Here is a 17,959-nt window from a genome sequence, read left to right as displayed (position 1 = left end):
ATTGTGTCCGGTTCTGGGCCCCTCAGTTCAAGAAGGACAGGGAGCTGCTGGAGAGAGTCCAGCGCAGGGCAACGAAGATGATTAAGGGAGTGGAGCATCTCCCTTATGAGGAAACACTGAGGGAGCTGGGTCTCTATAGTTTGGAGAAGAGGAGACTGAGGGGTGACCTTATTAGTGTATATAAATATATAAAGGAGGAGTGTCACGAGGATGGAGCCAGGCTCTACTCAGTGGCAAACAATGATAGGACAAGGGGTAATGGGTACAAACTGGAACACAAGAGGTTCCACTTAAACTTGAGAAGAAACTTCTTCTCAGTGAGGGTGACAGAGCACTGGAACAGGCTGTCCAGGGAGGTTGTGGAGTCTCCTTCCCTGGAGACATTCAAAACTCGCCTGGACACATTCCTGTGTAACCTTATCTAGGTGTTCCTGCTCCGGCAGGGGGATTGGACTAGATGATCTTTTGAGGTCCCTTCCAATCTCTAGCATACTGTGATACTGTGATACTGTGGAGGGGGACTCTTCATTAGGGACTGTAGTGATAGGACAAGGGGTAGTAGGTTCAAACTTAAACAGTGGAAGTTTGGGTTAGATGTAAGGAAGAAGTTCTTTACTTTGAGGGTGGTGAGGCATGGGAATGGGTCCCTGGCAGTGTTGAAGGCGAGGTTGGACGGAGCCTTGGGTGACACTGTCTAGCATGAGGTGTCTCTGCCCATGGCAGGGGATTTGGAACTGGATGATCTTAAGGTCCTTTAACAACCCAAACCATTCTATGATTCTATGATTCATTTTCAAGACATAAGAATCTTAAATTAGAATTAAAAAAAAGTTTTAGAATTTGGAAAAGCAAACACAATTTTTGCATAATTTTTCCTCGAGCATCAGGAGAACTTCTGGCCTTCGTCAGTTGTTATAATTTAAGGTCTGTGCCTACCGAATTTGCAATCTAACTTCAATGCGGTTGCTTTTCTGTACTTAAGCAGTATGTATTATAAAGGATCAGCTTACTTGTATTTTCCTATATGCAAGAGTAATAATAAATTTGACAATGCATTATGCACAATATTTTCTTCTTTGCACATCCATATTAATTGTGTCTGAGGGAGGAAGAGACTGCTTAGGCCCTACTGAGAAGCACTGAATGGACGTTCCTGAAAGCATTCTCAGGTTAGTTTAGTTTTCAAGAAAATAACATGGGTTTACAGTCCAGTACTTTAGGAGCATCTATTGTGGTATCTCTTTCTGCTATGATGGACTAAGTGGAGATTGGGCTGTGCTGAAGGTGGACAGACATAGTGATTATGATGACCTGGTATTTTTTATTTATTAGTGATAATCCCAGAATAACAGTCCGTGAACATGAGACTGTCCCAGCAACTCTTAAAAGATATTTGACACTCCGCTTTGTCTGACACTTTTATCAAAGTGCAGACCTGGAACCCTTTTCTTAATATTGTAACAGGAGCATGAGATAACATGCTCACCTGCTGTTAAAGGGACAGCACCGTGGTTCTTTGGGTTATACCAAGAGAACGTTCTTAGTAGAAGCTCGTGGTTTCAGAATAACCCATTCAACAACGTATCTAGCATTGTGCATTAGTGAAAACACTAGTCAAAGATTTACATCCAGATCCTTTTCATCTGACATGAGATAGGTAAAAATTAGCCAACTTCTCTGTAGGTAATAATGCTACATAATGATGGATTGTATGTAATAAAACACACTGCCAACTCCAGTACAGGAGAACAATTTCAGGCAACTTTCAGGTGCCTTGCCACCATAATGGTATCCAGACAACCAGCTGAGATGATTTCATGTGGTTTCAGGAAGCTTAGGATGAGTGATGATCTACAAATAGCTGAGCTGGACAATGTAAAATGTTAATGCATAATAGCATCTCTGTATTTGTAGGGTTTAAGTCTGAGGGACTGTCCTGTTTTCAGCTGTAACAGTTATTTTTCTTCCTAGTAGCTGGTGCAGTGCTGTGTTTTGGCTTTAGACTGAGAACAATGCTGATAACACACCAATGTTTTAGTTGTTGCTAAGTAGCACTTACCCTGATAAAGGACTCTTTAGTTTCCCATACTCTGCAGTGAGGAGTGGCACAAGAAGCTGAGAGGGAGCAGAGAAAGGACACCTGACCCAAACTAGCCCAAAGGATATTCCATAGCATGGCACATCATGCTTGGTATGTAAACTGGTGGGAGTTACCAGGAAGGGACCAATCGCTGCTTGGATCTGGCTGAGTATCGGTCAGCAGGTGATGAGCAATTGTATTGTGTATCACTTGTGTTTTCTGAGCTTTCGTTTCTTCTCTTGTTTTTTCTTATTATTGCTATTATTTTTATTGCTGGTATTCTTTCTATTATCAATATATTTTACTTTATTTTAGTTATTAAACTGTTCTTATCTCAATCTACAGGGTTTATACTCTTTTGATTCTCATCCCCATCCCACCCTGGGCAGGGGGGAAAAAGGAGGTGTGAGCTGTGTGATGCTAAGTTACCAGCTGGGTTTAAACCATGACAGGGACTTTGCACCCAGAAACATCTAAATTGATGTGGTGTTCAGAGGACCAAACACAGGCTGCTGAGAAGCCATCTAGCCCAGTATCTTTTTATGTAATAACCATCACTTACACAATAGTCAAGAAACTTGTCCAGAAGGCAAGAGACATGGGAACAGAGGTTTTCTTTGCAAAAGGTACCCAAAGTTCTGACCTGAAGAGTATCATTGCTAATTGAGTCGAGGCAGGGTGAAGGAAAAGCACTTTTTTGTCTACGTATGTACCTATTGCCTCTCCTGCCATGTATCTCCCCTGACAGAGCTAGGAAACATTATAAGACATGCTTATGGCTTTTCCTCACCACTGAAAGAGTATACCATCCTGATTTTCACTTGGTGAGATGGATCTACATGCAAATTCCTTGCTAGGAATTTTGTCTAAGACAGAAATATTGTTTAAACTACAATTAAAAGATGTGTGTATTCTTCAGAAATTGGTTTGATATAAAATACTAGAATGACTATAATGTCTATAAATTCATGTGGGGTTCGTATCGTTCAGAGTACTAAATCTTGGTACAATAGCTAAGGAGAACTTTCCTGTCTTAGAATTTAATATTAAAAGGGGGGGGGGGGGGAGGAAGAGACAAGTCTAAAGCCAATATTGAGTAAGTTATCATAACATGCTGTCATTTAATGACAATAGACCTTGGCTTGGCTCTTTTATCTCTTTCACAGTAGGTGAAATTATTTGCCACTAAATATGGCGGTTGGTAACAGTGGTCCAGACCTCTTCAGAATTAAAGAAATATAACATAAAGATAGTGATGTTTTCATTCTAAAAGTGACACACCCCCACCCCCAACCCCCACCCATTATTTAGGTAGTAGTTACACCCTAATCATAAAAATCCAAGAAAATATCTAAGAAATTTACTGTTTAAGACATACTATTGTCATATTCCTACCGTTTTAATCCAGTTTCATACTTTTGGCTGCTTTTGCATTAAGATTTTACCTTTGATCATCTTTGTAAGGCTCCAGTCAGAAAAATGGCAGCAGTTGTAAATGGAGTAGGGTATCAATATGTAATAGGATAATATTGGTAGGCTAAATCTGAAAGAAAAAATGATCCTTTCCACATAAAGAGCAGTAATTGTGAGAAGCACTTATAATTGATGCACATTTATATATAAGTCTTCCTTATTGATGGAAATTCCTTGTAGTCTGTTGCCCAGAGAAGCTGTGGATGTCCCATCCAATATGTTTGCTTTTTTGTTATAAGCATTGTTAATATAGAATTAGGTGCTGTAAAACTCAGACTAGAGGTAGCAAGGGTCAGAAAGCATGCAGAATTGTCTACGTTCATGGTCTACATCAGACTAGTGTAGATGGTAAGCACAAACTTCCATCTAAATACATATTTCCTGCAAAGCTTAGGCAGTTTTCCATAGGCTTGAATCACAGACGCTCAAACCTTCATCTTTCTTCTTGTGCAGCTTTCTGATCTGTCTGGTTTAGTTTCCACTGTACTAAAAATAAAGCCTGTTAAACTGAGCCTGTTATACTGATTATACAGAACAAAAAATTGAATGATAGCTGCTTTCTGTATAAACTGAAGCAACAGGGGATCTTACGCTAAAACAACTTAAATACATATTTCCCAGAAAATGTTCTAAACATGAAGTTATGTGCTACTCATCCAGGCGTATTCCATCTCACCTGTTCCTTAAGCATACAGAAAATAGTCACATACACAGTTGCATGCAATGAGAATATACAGTAATATAATTATCTATTAAATTGGACATTTTTGTAAATAAGCACATACAAATGTAATCAAGATGTGCACTAAATAGTTTGTGGTGTTCATCATGTTGAAAGATTAAAAATGTAGTTTTCTGCTGATTTTGGTTGTCTTCAGATAGTTCATTAGTCTTCATATTCTAAAGTCTCTACACCAAGGGACTAGCTGTAATTCTAGCTCTCTGCTCTAAAGTTGACACACTTGCCCAGTAAATGTTGTCCAGTTCCCATTTTCCGGAGTACAGTGTGTACAACTGCATCTAATTTTTTTATTTTTTTATGTCAAAATTTATTTCTGCATATCAAAATTGAAGTCTTAGAACAGCATATAACTGTAAAAATAAACTATATACTATCTATGAAAAGAGGACATGTTAGGTATTTGTGAAAGGATACGAAAGGGAAATCTATTTTTAGGTAAATGTCATATGGCCTGTAACTGAGTTGCTGCGCTTTCATATCTCTTGGAGAGTTTCATTATTCATCAAATTTCATTTTTAAAAAGATTTTCCTGTGTTAATCTTTTTGGTGGCATAATGAAGGATTAGTATAAAATACAAAACATATATTCCATGAGATCCATTGTCACTATTAAAAAAAAATACTTTCACTCATTAGTTGATATAAATTCAGTATTTTCTGATTTGTGATTAAGCATATAGTCTGATATTCAGTATGTAGAATTCCATCGATATTTTCCCGAAATTAACAGTTTGTACTGCAGTTTTTTGTTTATCAGAAGATAAATGTGGAAGGAGTGAGTAAAGTGGGTACAAATCTGGTTTACAGTGCAAAGTGCAGTTGTCATTTATCTGCCATTTCCAAGAAAAAAACTATGCAATAAAATTGAGACACTGAATGAAACAGTCGACATGATTAAGGCTAAAACATGTTTTTCAGATTACTACTGTTGTCTGCAAGGAAGAAACCATAGGTGATTTCAGAAGGTTCTCTTGGCTTCTTTATATATTTCTGTGGGAAAATGTTTATCAAAAAATAGTTTTTCTTCCCCTCCCCGAATTTGCTGCTCTATCATGATAATAGCAGAAATACAAATACCAGACTTATCAACCCCACTGTGTTAGAGAAAATTATAAAAACTTTCAATTGTCAGGCCACATTGCTCATGGCATCTTTAATAGAATAAATGTGACTATATAACCAGAAGGTAAGTTTTCAGTTTTGTTTTTGGTTTTTGTTTTTGGGTTGGGTTTAATTTGTTTTGTTTTGCTGGCTTTGGGGGGGTTGTGAATTTTCTGTTTTTTTTTTTTTTTTTGCTTTTTTTTGATTTTGCTTTTTTTGGGGGGTGAGGGAAGAAGAATCCTTATCTAGAGCAGCATACACAGTGTTCCAGAGGAGTCTTGGGAAACATTATTTTCCCTCCGTCATAGTACTTGCTTTCCTGATCACTTTGTGATATCAGAAGAGGTAGTAATACTTTTTTTTTTTTTTTAAGACCCAATAGGTTGAGACAGGTGCTGTTTACATACGGCAAATTTTTTTTCACTTTTAATGATGTAGCAGTAGCATAGAGGTCTTACAAAAGCACCTTTAGCTGTAGATGTCTGTCCTTTATAATATAAATTTCACAACATTCATATATTGCACATATATTGCACATACAGCTGATTTTAGAAGACTGAATTATACAAAAACGGAATCACAAATTTGTAGTAATTGAAAGTCTAAAGCAGCAGGATTTGATTTGGACAGTTTTATGAAGAGGTTTCCTATCAGGATACTAAGATTACCACTTTTTAGAACACTGATTATGCATATTTTCCAGTGGACATAAATAGCCTAGATAGTGAATAGTCCAGTTCAGAAAAATAAGCCAACGCAGCTGATACTGATGCTTTGTTTCGTAATTGTTGCTGAGATACAAAGTGTCTCAGCAAGCTCAGAAGATAACAGCTAGAGTAGGGGACTGAAAGAAGATCAGTAGAAGAGAGAGAGAGAAAGAGAGAAGTAAAGGAAGGGAAAAGAGAAAGGGGGAAGGGAAAGGAATGGAGAAAGAAAAGTAGAGGTTTGAGTTGTTAATAGAAACTCAGCCTCTCTTTTGTGTTTTTGGCATACAGACTGCTTGTCTGTATAATAGTACCTGAAACCTGCCTGAAACGATCTCTCATCCAGGGCTGGGATTTGCTTGCCTAAGGACAGGCTGGAAATGTTCTCTGGGTTGCCATAAAATATCCACGTTTTCTACAGGAAAAGAAGGGGAAGACCTGAGGGCCCGCAAATAGTCTAATTTTAATGTCTAAAACCTACCTGTAATCAGGAAAGGTTTGGCTTAGTGGCCTAGACATAGATAATGCTGCTGTCTTAGATACCCTCAATTATTCTGCCTGATCTACATCTCTAGATAGATAGGCATGGGGTCTTCTGCAGGTGCTGTGTTGTACTCACCGACCCTATAAGACATGTCTCAAATTATTTTAGCCATCTCAGGTGGCATCACTGTAGTCCCTGGAACCAACAGATTCATATGCAGCTGGCCAAAGACAGGTCTGTATCTCACACAGAGTGGGCTCAATAGTTCTCCAGAAACTGTTGGCTGGATCCCTGTTGACTGTCACAAGAGCTAAACTACTCAGCTCACATTGTAGGAACCAAAATTTAGGCTAAGTGGATCCTAGTGGGGATGGAATAAGAGAGGAAAAGGAGTAAGCAAAGATGAGATACGATGTGAAAATGAATCTGGTATGTTCAGATCAGAGTTTGTTTGTGAAGCTGACATTGTACAGTCTAGTTTTCTGCCTCATTTTCCTTTTCTTGGCTGCATTACCTTCCAGTCCAGAATTGGTTTTAATTTATTATTACCATCCTTAGTTACCTAATTGTGCTACTAATGAATACAAATAATCCAGGCATCAGGCTTTTACAGACCCACTTGAGTGTAGAAATAATGGTTTATTGTGTAACCGCTGATTATGGGAGAGGGTAACTCACATTATGGAAAACGTGTGCTGAAATGTTGGTGATGGGGAAAACTCTGAATTCTATAATCCACCTTTTAAATAATGAAAATGTATTATCATTTTTGTTCCATCAGGTTGTCCATGGTGAGTAAACGTGAGACAATGTGAGCCAGGTTTTAAGCATGTGTACTTACATTTGGAACTTCTATTCCAATTCTTGAGTGGTCATATTAGCAGTATCACACATGAAATACATAGTTAGGTACCAAATTGCCTATTCAAGTGCACATGTATGGGATTTGAGCAGTCAACATGAAGCATTTGCATTTCAAAATTGGATCTCTTGTGCTTGAAAGCCTTGAAAATGCTACTGTATGGTCAGCCTACTACAGTGTCAATTGAAATGCAGTTTGAATGCAATGTAGAGCTTCCAATTGCTGCTTCAGAAAGTGTTATGCTGAATCTGGAACACTTTGCATAATTTAATTAATTATGCCACTAAAACCTGATTTTCTCTCAATTTAAAGCAAACAGCTTTTATGAGGGTGAACTGCAGCACCCAGGGATATCAGGTGTCCAAGCTTTTAATCCTATTACAAAGACTTGACAACCACTGATGGAAACTGGAAAAGCATAAGCCTCCAGCAGGGCAACAAGTGAAGAGGAAGAAGGCAACAGATTTTTAATACTCTTTGAAACCACTGTACACATTAAATCAAAATCAAATGTAAAAAGTGACAGAACTGGTAGCTTGCACTTCGTTGTGCAGCCGGTGAAGAGTGTCTAAGGAATAACACTTCTTTCACTTTGACATTAATGAAAATAACTGTTTCCTCTAGGAGGAAAATTGTTCTGCTTAACTAACATAAGAAAAACACAGCAAATGGCCAAGACTATTTGTATCTGTGTCTGTCCACTTAAAGTGTTCAGGAGTGCAACAGCCTGTAGTTTGAAAGTGGTTTCTAATATTATGGATTGGATTGTCTATGAATCATTTTCCTTGTAAACAAATCTTGACAGACAATGCCAGACTACAAGTAGTAAAGAATCTGTCACTGACTAAATGCTAGCCACAATACTTTGTTTTCTAAAGCTTGTGTTCTCTCTTCCAATTTATTATTAGGTTCAACATCACTGTAAAATAATAGACACTGTAATTTTGAGGTAGAAAGGGGTCCTGATTTAGAAAAGCTCTAATTCTGGAGCCACATAAGCAGTGCCATAATTGGCAATCTGTGACTGACTGTGCAAATTTCTGTGACCGGGTTAGGAAGGGTCACAGCAGAATTGACTCTTATCTCCATATCGAACACCAACATGTAACATGAAATTAACTGTACTGTAGATGATCTTGCTAATAAATAGGGAAAATATCTTATTACTGGGAATTCAAGAGCATATAAAATGCAAGCATCATCCTCACTTATATTAACAAATATTTGTATAGTTGCTACTGTATATGTATTCTATGTATTCCTATATTTATATATGATGTACATATATATGAGACAGGAGTCTCAAAGAGGGAAAAGGATCTTTGCACAGGAGTTAGCAAGGCTCACTGGAAGAGCTTTAAACTAGATTTGAAAGGGATAAAGCCAGGCTCACTAGAGGTAAGCCTGGGAGTGTCATGCCAATCCTTGAGGGACAGTATGCTAGTAAGGTCTTTCAGTCTGCTGTCTCAATGGAGGTGGGGGACAGTGACCCATGTGGCAGCAAAGGCACAAGGCATCAATGTGTTAGAAACCATGCTAGAGCCTGAGAATGGTCATGCAGGAATTAGGGATTCTCCCCCCAAAAAGGTGGTTATAGGCTACCTAACCAGGATGAAGAGGCAGAGGAAATACTCTGTAAGCATCTGGGAGAACTCTCACATGCACTAGTCCTTGTTCTCAGAGGAGACTTACCAGATGTCTGCTGGAAATACAATACAGCAGAGAGAAAACAGTCTAGAAGGTTCCTGGTGTGTGTGAAAGATAATGTCCTGACAGCTGCTGAGGGAGCCAACTAGGGAAAGACCTGTTGTTTACAGAGGATTTATGGGTGATGTGATGGTTGGGGGCTGTCTTGGGCATAGCAATAGTGAAATGATAGAGTTTTTTATCCTTGGAGAAATAACAAAGCTGGAGGTGGTCAGCAGAACTGCTGCTTTGTACTTCTGGAGGGTGGAATTTGTCCTGTTTAGGAGCTTGGTTGACAGAGTCCCTTGGGAGGCAGTCCTGAAGGACAAAGGAGTCCAGGAAGGCTGGAAATTAAAGAAAGAAATCTTAAAGGCACAGGAGCAGCAGGCTGTCCCTATGTGCTGAAAGACAGGCTGGCAGGATAGAACAGAGAGCTTTGGCTGAAACTCAGTAAAAAAGGAAGAGTATGACCTTTGGAAGAAGGGTCAGGTAACTCACAGAACTACAAGAATGATGTGAGTTTATACAGGGAGAAAATTAGAAGGGTCAAAGCCCAGCTAGAGCTTAATCCAGCTACTGCCATAAAAGACAACAGAAATGTTTCTATAAATGTATTAGCAACAAAAGGAGGGCTAACGAGAGTCTCCATCCTTTATTGAATGTGGGGGAAACATAGTGACAAAGGATGAGGAAAAGGCTGAGGTGCTTAATGCCTTCTTTGCCTCAGTCTTTAATAGTAAGACCAGACCAGTAGTTCTTGGGGTACCCAGCCCACTGAGCTGGAAGACAGGGATGGGGAGCAGAAAAAAGCCCCCATAATCCAAGGGGAAATAGTCAGTGACTTTCTACAACACTTAGACACACACAAGCCTGTGGGGCTGGATGGAATCTATCCAAGGGTACTGAAGGAGCTGGTGGAAGTTCTCACTGAGTCACTTTCAATCATTTATCAGTAATTTTGGCTAATCAGGGTTGTCCCAGTTGACTGGAGGTTAGCAAATTTGATGCCCATCCAGAAGAAAGGCCAGGAGGATCTGGCAAACTCCAGGTTTGTCAGCCTGACCTCAGTGCCAGGGAAGGTTAGGGAGCAGGTCATCTTGAGTGCCATCTTATGGCATGTACAGGAAAACCAGATAATCAGGACAAGTCAGTATGGGCTTATGAAAGCAGGTCCTGCTGCATTAACCTGATATCCTTCTATGACAAGGTGATCCACTTAATGGATGAGGTAAAGGTTGTGGATGCTGTCTATATAGACTTCAGTAAAGCCTTTGACACCATTCCCTGCAGCGTTTTCCTGGAGAAACTGGCAGCTCATGGCTGGGATGGGTGTACTATTTACTGGGTGAAAAACTGGCTGGATGAGCCCAGAGAGTGGTGGTGAATGGAGTTAAATCCAGTTGGTGGCCAGTCACAAATGGTGTTCCCCAGGGCTCAGTACTGGGGCCAGTTCTGTTTAATACCTTTATGAATGATCTGGATGAGGGGATCAAGTGCACCCTCTGTAAGTTTGCAGACAACACCAGGTTGATCTGCTTAAGGATAAGAAAGCTCTACAGAGGGATCTGGACAGGCTGGTTCAGTGGGTTGAGGATAGTTGTATGAGGTTCAGTAGGGCTCAGTTTCAGAATCTGCACTTGGGTTACAACAATGCTGGCAGGCTTGGGAAGAGCGGCTGGAAAGCTGCTCAGTGGAAAAGGACCTGGGGTGTTGGTCAACAGCCAGTTCAATAGAATCCAGCAGTGTGGAAAGAAGGTTGGTGGTGTCCTGGCTTGTATCAGAATTAGTGTGGCCAGGAAGACTAGGGAAGTGATTGTCTGCCTATATTTGATACTGGCCACACCTCAAATACTGTGTTCATGTTTGGCCCCCTCACTACAAGAAAGACAGTGAGGTGCTGGAGTGTGTCCAAAGAAGGGCAGTGAAGCTGGTGATGAACCTAGAGCAAAAGTCTCATGAGGAGCAGCTGAGAGAACTGGGGTTATTTAGCCTGGAGAAAAGGAGGCTTAGGGGAGACCTTACTGATATCTACAACTATCTGAAAGGTGATTGTAGCTAGGTGGATGTCAGTCTCTTCTCTCAAGTAACAAGCACTAGAACAAGAGGAAATGGCCTCAAGTTTCATCAGGGGAGGTTTAGACTGGATACTGGGAAAAAATTGTTCCCTGAAATTCTTGACAGGCATTGGAACAGGCTGCCCAGGGAAGTGGCTGAATCCCTATCCTTGGAGGTATTTAAAAGATGGGTTAATGTGGTGCTTAGGGACATGGTTTAGTGGTGGACTTAACGATTGGACTTGATGATTTTAAAGGCATTTTCCAATATACATGATTCTAAGATTTAGTGATTTTCTGTCATTGTTTTTTAATGAAACCCTAGGTGCCAGAAAACCTGTCTTATTATTTTATGGATACATGCCTTAAGATGGTATGAATAACCATTTGAAACTGCCTATCTGTCTGTATTGAATCTGTATTTTGGCTAAAATTGAGTGAGATTAACTTACTTTTTTGTTTAACCCTGATTTCCAGAGTCATATTATTTAATGCAAGAATATTCAAAAGAAGTGAAATGTATATGTCACAGTGGCAAAAAGCAGAAAATTAGAGAAAAGAAAATTAGAACGAAAAAACCAAGGTTTTCCAGCTGAGATCTAGCTCTTTCAATTACGTATGTATTTGAAAGTAGTTCAGTGTTTTTTTGAGAGTCTCCAAGTTCTCAAAATGCAGGAAAACATGATCCCTTATCAGAGGTGATGAGATTCAAATCATGTATTAACCAGCTTAACTATGTACACTGCATAAAGGTTGTGACAATTTCATGTAAAATAATAAAAGTATCTCCTATAATTGATTCTTTTCATTGTTTCATAAAATTGGTTTGTTTGATTGTGGGAGAGTTTGCATTGAATTTTCATTACCTACTTCTGAACAATTTACACTGGGATTGAGACAGTATTGAGCTAATGAGTTAGAATTTATATTGAGCCTTAACTGTCTTCATGAAGTAACTAGGGAAAGAAAATCATGGCAATAATGGAGTATTTTTCATTATAAACTCTGTTGTACAGCTTTTACAATCAGGTTTTTAATAGATCCAGAGAAATTAAATTGGAATTCTACCAACTTTTGTGCTTTTGTAACCCTATAAAAAGGATGTTAAAAAAATGTCAAGACTGATGTGCTACTCCTCTTTCTACTGAAGTAAGGAGGAGGTGATACCGGTCTTATTTTTCAGGCCTTGTTGTTCATTCAGTAACAAGATGTATGTAGAAAAACATTCAGAAACATGCATTTTGCTGTAATCCCTAATGCCAGTGGAAATTGAGTATAGGTTAAATAGGTCTTGATTGAGGTTACCCTAAAGTCCTTCTGAAGGGAAATTCCCATGAAAATAGTAAAAACTTTCAAAGTCAGGAGGGTGAAATTGTGCTCTGTATGGAAAAGGAATTAATTTTTTTTTCAAGAAATTAAAATTTTAGTTACTTCCTATAATGTTTATTTATTCACAATTGCAAGAAGAAATATGACTGAAGTTTGAATTTTAATTGGCATAACAGGCAGTATTATTTTTTTAAACATTTTTTTCAGGTAAAAGTATTCCCATATGTATAAAACAAATGCCATATATAGTTTTGCTTGCTAAGAATGGCAAAAATGGAAAAAAAAAGGAAACCAAAAGTCCTTCTCACAACCCACATATTAAAAGACGAAGGAAAAAAAAATAAAATTGCCCCTTGCCAAAAAGGTTAGATTTCTGACCTTGCTTCCAAATTCAGAAATTGAAAATTTGGAGTCTTCCTATGTCCAAATAATATATATTCATTCCCCACAGGCAGCAGTGATGGTTCTTGGGATAAAGAAAAACTTCAGTCTCCCCCCACCCAAGGATCACAGGCCTCTGTTAACCACCCCAACTTGCCTGGACAACATAATGTTCCAGTTAGCCATCCTCTCAACCCTCTTCAACAGAACCACCTTCTGCCAAATGGTACGGGTTGACATCTTTCAGCACTAACATCAGCAGTTTTCCAATTCCTGTCTTTATTTTGTGTTCATATAAATAGGCTGCGAAAAAACAAAGATGTGGGGAATAGGAATACTTCTTTTGAAGTATTAGGCAGGGGAAGTGGAGACAATAAAGAACAAATACATATGCAATAAAATTTATACTTAAAATAACTGCTAACCTGTGCATCACTGGCATAATATGCATTGCTAAGGCACCTTGGCATAATATGCATTGCTAAGGCACCTTGCAGCAGATACAAAAAAAAAAACCACCAAAAAATAAAAGGCCATTGCTTAGCAATGTTATCATACATTACAGTGATACAAACAAAGATGTCTAATAGCCTATCCTTGTAGCTAGAAACCCTCCCACCATTGTTAGTGATTTGCCCATGCATATTCTGTAAGAGAACTGGCATAAAGCTGCTTTGTCCCACAGTGTGAACCATCTTGTCACCCATCATTTGAGTTATCGTCCATCAGGAGAAAAAAAGATGATTTTAAAAAAAAAATGCATAAACCTATTTTCCTTTTTTTTTTTCTCCCATCAGGATTGGAACTTCCTTTTATGATGATGCCCCACCCGTTAATTCCCGTGAGCCTACCTCCAGCGTCCGTCACAATGGCAATGAGCCAGATGAATCACCTTAGTACCATTGCCAACATGGCAGCAGCAGCACAAGTGCAGAGTCCTCCATCCAGAGTTGAGACATCTGTTATTAAGGTAACTGCATTAAAAAACCCAAAACAAACACACAAAATTCTAGCACACTTAAAACTGTTAAGTATTATAAAGATGGATAGCTGTCAAATGCTATAAGGTAAGTCATAAAGTCACTATACAAGAAACCCAACTGTTGTAGCTCTGAGAACACAGGAGGCTGCTGTTGGCCAGTGTTATCTTCTCAGTTCTCCTTTCACTCTATAAATCAGTATTAAAACAGTGTTTAAGCTGAAGCATTTTCATATAGAATACACAACTCTCTGATTTCTTGTATTTCATAGTCTGTGATCTAATGGCAATGTTCCTCAAGATACCAAATTACTCCTTTCTTAAATTAGAAGAGGCTCTTTTTCCAACTTTTAAATCTAAGCATTTGAACTGAAATGCTGCAAATTATCTGAAGAAGGCTGAGAGGCTTGATATTTTACTTCTGCAAAGCCTGAATTGCTAAATCATAGAACAGAATGGAATGAAGTTGCACAGAATAGACCCAGTAGTCTATAGACCAGAACTGCAGTACTGTAGAAATATCTCAAAAGTATCTTAACATCTGAAATAGTCCACCCATTAAGTTTTGTTTGCTTAACTGTAACTAAATCAATCTGGTTAAAGAGGTATTTATTTAGCAGAGACATGAAGTCTTCTGATTGAAGATGTTCCATTTTCATTTTAAAGGCATTTCCTTTAAGATTCCCTAGCACTGAATATTTATAATTTGATTTGACATTTATTCAGATAGATACCTGCATTTTTACCTGCTATCCTTCTTAAGTTCTAATAAATGACATACAGAAAGTACACAAACTTTTGTGCTTTTAGTTAACATTCATATGTTAGAAATAGACATGCAAAGGCAAGGTTGTTGATATTTTAGGTCTACATTAGAAATCTGTCCGTTAATGTGATTCCACTGACAAAACAAAAGTGTAAACTTAAAATCTCTTGGACCTTCAAATCAATAGTTGCGAAAGTTTTGAAGTTCATAATGTTTTAACCAGAGTGAAGAGGTCTGACTTTATTAAGACATTCAGTATGCTTGTGTTCCTGTCCTCTTTAACCTAACAAGCTCAGAATCATAAATAAGTATTCAGTTAAACGTCAGCAAATCTATAATGCTGTTGACCTAGAAGAATATGGTCTGATGACTTAAGTACCTGCACTTTCAAACGTAAGATCTTCTCTGGAGGCCTTCAGTGGCATCCCTTTCTCACATTTGATGACATAAGGAGCTAAGACATTGATTTGAGAATTCTTCCTTTAGGTGCTATGTCAGCAAAACTTGATTCCACCCTTACGACCAACTTTCTCGTATCTTGGGACTATAAACATTCTGCTGTTTACTGTTCAATTACATGGTGATTTGGGCACTTTTATTTTTTCTATTTTCTCTTGATCAATATGTAGCAGGAGTTACATTATGCTCAAGTTCTCTGGAGCATACATGGTGCTCTGTTTAATTCTAAATTTATTTTCTTAATTGGAACAGCGACCACTGATATTAAAAAGTTATCTAAACAATGAAGATCAGGATGGAGCACATGCTAAATGACACCCAACAAGTATGAATTACTGTGGCAACAAAACTTTGTTTTCACTGTTTTTTTGATACTGTTTTCCCTTCTCTCATTTTCTGTGAGCTGTTTGATTTCGTATATAAGAGTACAAAATTTGACCTTCAAAGCATCAGTAGCCTTCTGTTTTTGAACTTTGACAGGCTGAGTTTTAGCTTGTAAAGTTGATTTACAAGCTAGTTCTATCTATTAAAGTTGCCTAAATTACTTTGGCCTACATTTAAATAAGTCTATGGGAGCATACACCAATGTGACCCCTCATCTTTGTCTCTGGTTACCAAAATCAGGTACATTTCAAGTACAACATAGATCTAGGCTATGTAAAAAAGGTTTCCTTTTGTGGAAAGCAGGTCCTGGTGTGTTTACAGATCTCACTCCACTGTAAGACTGTTACTGGATGCAGGAAGCACTTAACTGAGAAGTACTTCTGTCTCATTGAGTTAAACCTGTCTAGTACATTTAAAAGTATTGGACTCTAAAAGGGAGACTCTGTCACCATATAACTGTATGTTATTTTAACCATAAGCAGTGCCATATCAGAAAACTTCCTGTATCCAAGAGTTCCTTAACTTCTTAGCAAGCTCATTCTTATAGCCCATCTAATTGGAATGATAGTTTCATTATAATCTCGGTGAAGATTTTGAAAGTACCTAGCAATTTTGGTTTTCTGTTTGAAATAATTTGGCAGTACTTTGTAACTGGATTTTTTTTTTTCCCCCAAAACATCCTTAGTTAAGCATTTGTTTGTATTAATAATCTAGAATAATAAAATTATTTATCTGTGCCATTTCTGAAAATTCAACTATCTTGTATTCATGCTAATTGAATCTTCATTGCAGATGCCAACTTTGGCACAACTCCTGATATAACATCTTGTGCAAGTTGTTTAAAAACACAGGTTTTGTGTTCCCATCTGGTTTGAAGATAACCAAGTGAAAAAGATGTAGATTTAAAATGAAATGGTTTTAAATGACCAAATTAGTCTTAAGTTCTATATAAAAAAGTGTGCTCACCCAAGGGTGAAATACACATTTTTTGAAGTTTGCATGGTTAAGTTGGAATTTTGGGACATTTAGGTAGAAGCTCATGGAAACCCTACATAAGTGCTGCTGTGACTTCTTCAGTCAAGGTCTGTGAGATATTGCCCAGAATACATTTCCATGGCAGGTAAATGCATAAACACAAGTGTTAATATTGTAATCCAAAACTCACTTCTGATTGTGAGATCTCATGGCACACAGTTATTTCAATAATACCATAAGCTAAGGAACTTACAGGACTTTCCTACTCTTTCCTTCAGCCACTTTACAGTACAACACATGTCTAGATTAATGTCATCCGTTTTGTCTGTGGTAGATGAATATGGCCATGTGGATAGAGAGAGCATGGCCAAGTAATTATGCTCCTGTTTTTTAATCATAGAATCATAGAACAGTTAGGGTTGGAAAGGACCTTAAGATCATCTAGTTCCAACCCCCCTGCCACAGTTCCATGTCCTTTTTATGTTGAGGACACCAGAACTGCACACAGTACTCCAGGTGAGGTCTCACAAGAGCAGAGTAGAGGGGCAGGATCACCTCCTTCGACCTGCTGGTCACGCTCCTTTTGATGCAGCCCAGGATACGGTTGGCTTTCTGGGCTGCAAGTGCACACTGCCGGCTCATGTTCATTTTCTCATCAACCAACACCCCCAAGCCCTTCTCCATAGGGCTGCTCTGAATCTCTTCTCTGCCCAACCTGCAGCTGTGCCCGGGATTGCTCCCATCCAGGTGTAGGGCATTGCAATTATCATGGTTAAACTTCATGAGGTTGGCATCAGCCCACCTCACAAGCATGTCAAGGTCCCTCTGGATGGCATTCCTTCCCTCCAGCGTATCAACCGAACCACACAGCTTGGTGTCATTGGCAAACTTGCTGAGGGCACACTCAATCCCCCTGTCCATGTCACTGACAAAGATGTTGAACAAGACCAGTCCCAACACCGATCCCTGAGGGACACCACTCGTTACTGGTCTCCAGCCGGACATTGAGCCATTGATCACAACTGTTTGTGTGCAGCCATCCAGACAGTTCTTTATCCACCGAGTGGTCCATCCATCATATTGATGTCTCTCCAATTTAGAGACAAGGATGTCATGCAGGACAGTTTCAAACGCTTTGCACAAGTCCAGGTAGATGACATCAACTGCTCTACCCCTCTCCATCAGCTCTCTAACCCCATCATAGAAGGCCACCAAATTGGTCAGGCAGGACTTCCCCTTAGTGAAGCCATGCTGGCTGTCACCAAGCATCTTGTTGTTTTTCATGTGCTTTAGCATGCCTTCCAGGAGAATCTGCTCCAAGATTAGGGACTATAGTGATAGGACAAGGGAGAGCAGGTTTAAACTTCAACAGGGGAAGTTTAGATTGGATATAAGGAAGAAGTTCTTTACTGTAAGGGTGGTGAGGCACTGGAATGGGTTGCCCAGGGGAGCTGTGAATGCTCCATCGCTGGTGGTGTTCAAGGCCAGGTTGGCCAGAGC

At 38.9% G+C, this 17,959-nt stretch overlaps 1 protein-coding gene across 5 annotated transcripts in view; it reads left to right on the top strand.

Moving 5' to 3' along the window:
• Positions 1 to 17,959, top strand: part of DACH1 (dachshund family transcription factor 1) — a 374,062-nt gene that overhangs the window by 228,700 nt on the left and 127,403 nt on the right. For 3 of the 5 annotated variants that reach the window (XM_057424081.1, XM_057424080.1, XM_057424082.1), the window contains exons 4-5: positions 12,967 to 13,122; positions 13,694 to 13,866. In XM_057424081.1, the coding sequence (XP_057280064.1) occupies positions 12,967 to 13,122; positions 13,694 to 13,866 (329 nt within the window). The remainder of the gene's footprint in view (positions 1 to 12,966; positions 13,123 to 13,693; positions 13,867 to 17,959) is intronic. The other 2 variants (XM_057424085.1, XM_057424083.1) reach the window with 1 other exon arrangement.

Source organism: Pezoporus wallicus, unplaced genomic scaffold (assembly GCF_028554395.1).
Source record: "Pezoporus wallicus isolate ANWC-B61680 ecotype Strahan unplaced genomic scaffold, APGP_CSIRO_Pwel_v1 contig_16, whole genome shotgun sequence".
Classification (NCBI taxonomy): domain Eukaryota; kingdom Metazoa; phylum Chordata; class Aves; order Psittaciformes; family Psittacidae; genus Pezoporus; species Pezoporus wallicus.
Note: the sequence above shows the minus strand (reverse complement) of the source record. Positions and strands in the feature narration are given on the sequence as shown.